General features: G+C 34.9%; 1 protein-coding gene and 1 pseudogene across 1 annotated transcript in view; both read right to left on the minus strand.

Moving 5' to 3' along the window:
- The window catches only part of LOC125601399, a 2,259-nt pseudogene extending 957 nt beyond the window's left edge, over positions 1-1,302 (minus strand).
- Positions 1-1,637, minus strand: part of LOC125601398 (photosystem I assembly protein Ycf3) — a 2,594-nt gene extending 957 nt beyond the window's left edge. The window contains exons 1-2 of the mRNA XM_048773593.1: positions 1,363-1,637; positions 404-631 (exon numbers count right to left, since the gene is read on the minus strand). Of these exons, the coding sequence (XP_048629550.1) occupies positions 404-631; positions 1,363-1,486 (352 nt within the window). The 5' untranslated portion in view covers positions 1,487-1,637. The remainder of the gene's footprint in view (positions 1-403; positions 632-1,362) is intronic.
- Positions 1,638-2,500: the final 863 nt, after the last annotated feature.

Genomic DNA, 2,500 nt, shown 5'->3' on the forward strand with positions numbered 1-2,500 from the left:
TACTTCATATCATAAAAAAGAAAAAGACTTACTGTCTTTAGGATCTGATGCTACACCGCTGCTCAATACCTTAGGGGATCCACTCTATTACATAAGTAGATTTCTAAGATTTATCTCATATTATGATATAAATAAACAGCTCTTGTTGTATCGGTCCAAAACCTTTCCAGTTGATCTTTACGGTGCTTCCTCTATCAATTAAATCTTTTTTTATCCATAGAAAATAAAGTATTTAGGCATATCTAGTCTTCACTTCATATTTCGATCCATGAAGTTTATTTATTTGCTACAGCTGATAAAAAATCGTTTTGGACGATGCTTATGTAGAAAGCCTTTTTTTTTTTCTAGTATTTCATTGACTAGCTGTTCGTTCTTTTTTTCTATAGTGGAGATAGTCGCACGTAATGACAGATCACAGCCATATTATTAAAAGCTTGTGGTAAAAAGGGGTTTCGTTCTAATGCCCGAAAATAATATTCTAAAGCTTTGGTATGTTCCCCATTACTTGTGTGGATAAGGCCTATATTATAGAGTATATAACTTCGATCATAGGGGTCAATTTCTAGTCGCATAGCTTCATAATAATTCTGTAATGCTTCCGCATAATTTCCTTCAGATTGAGCCGACATCCGTTACGGTCGTCATTCGCTTTAACGAATTCTCCGTTTCAGAACCGTATGTGAGATTTTCATCTCATACGGCTCCTCCTTTAGGTGCATAATGAAAATAATAAATATATGGATATGGAAAAATTTGATGTCATTATGAACTAAGCGGGGCTAATGTTTTTACAAGAAATCCCTAGCCAACCTTCTTGTAAAAGATCTTTTCTTACTACCAAGTGGATTCATATTCATACTAGATAAAAATAAAAAAGGAAACTCTAACAATTTCTTTGTTCTCAACGCCCCTAAATTTCCAGGAATTAGTCACTTCAACAGTCTTCAATGGTTATACGGGTATCCAAAGTACGGACGAGATGGATGTTTATTGTTCCAACCATTTTAATTAGTCCCAATCCCAAAGAAGAAGAAAGAAAAGGAATCTTTTTGAAGAAAGTTTTCGTGTTGTTGATTTCTCGGCGTAGTGCTTCTTCCCCTGTGCCTCCTATTCGTATATTGTATTAGTCTAGTAGGATTGATCTGTAATACGGGAACCGTAGGTAAAAAACCTTTTGCTCAATACTAGAATTCATAATTGAAGCATCTAAGGCTGCACTAATCGTGGATACATGACAGAAGGGATTGCTTTTTTATATTATAAACTTCACCTTCAAAAGCGTAGATTTTTTTCAATACTCATTTTTTTCTATTCCAAATCGGTGAGAAATAGAAAAAAATGATAATGATAATCAAATCGCACCATCTCTGTAATAAGTAAATGCCTCTTTTTCTCCGGAAGTTGTCGGAATGACTCGTAATAAGATATCGGCTACAATTGTAAAGGTTTTATCAATAAAATTTCCATTTATACGCGATCTTGGCATAGGTAGTAATCCATTCTATAACTCTTTTTATTTCCTTTAACTTTTCTTTTGTGAGAAAATTTTCTCACAAACAAAGGAATTTTATAGTACGAACTAACATAAAAGCGGACTCGTTTTTTATAAAAAAATATTCTATCTACTTCCAATTTTTCTAGATATAAAATCTACATTTCTTTGCTATGGAAAATGCTGGGAAGAGCAAACAAGGGATCCAAACCTCCCTACCAATCTATGATACATGAATAGGAAAAAGATTCCCCGACAAAATCCCTTACCTTGTCCCTTTTTAGTTTTAATCAAAAAAGCGGGCAAAGGGGAGTTGTCCGAACTCTTGTTTTTAGTGATTTTTTTTACTTCACTTAGGTTTTTTAAGTCTGGCGAGAGTAATATTCTACGACAAGCAATTCATTTATTTTCAAACCGACGCATTTCCTATCTATTATTTGATTGACTAACCCTTCATATTGGAATGTGTGAAGAGTCAGATGGTTTGGCAATTCCTCGGGGGCAGATGACTCAAGAAGATTTTGAACCAAAGTTCTAGAGTTTTGTTCATCCTTCACTGTAATAATATCTCGGGGTTTGCATCGATAACTTGGTATATCAACTATACGACCATTAACTAAAATATGCCCATGGTTAACTAATTGGCGCGCTTGAGGAATAGTCAAAGCCATACCCAACCGAAAAAGGATGTTATCCAAACGCATTTCAAGTAATTGTAATAAAACTTGACCCGTTGACCCCTTAGCTTTTCCGGCGATACGAACATATTTAAGTAATTGGCGTTCTGTAAGACCATAATGAAAACGCAATTTTTGTTTTTCTTCTAAACGAATACGATATTGAGATTTTTTTCCGGAGCGTGATTGGTTTCTAAGATCGCTTCCTGCCCTAGGCCTTTTACTAGTTAGTCCCGGTAAAGCCCCCAGACGGCGTATTTTTTTAAAACGAGGCCCTCGGTAACGTGACATAAAGACTCCTTTTTTTATTGAAATTGTACAAAAACTAAAC

This window comes from Brassica napus, unplaced genomic scaffold, assembly GCF_020379485.1.
Source record: "Brassica napus cultivar Da-Ae unplaced genomic scaffold, Da-Ae ScsIHWf_2544;HRSCAF=3288, whole genome shotgun sequence".
Lineage (NCBI taxonomy): Eukaryota > Viridiplantae > Streptophyta > Magnoliopsida > Brassicales > Brassicaceae > Brassica > Brassica napus.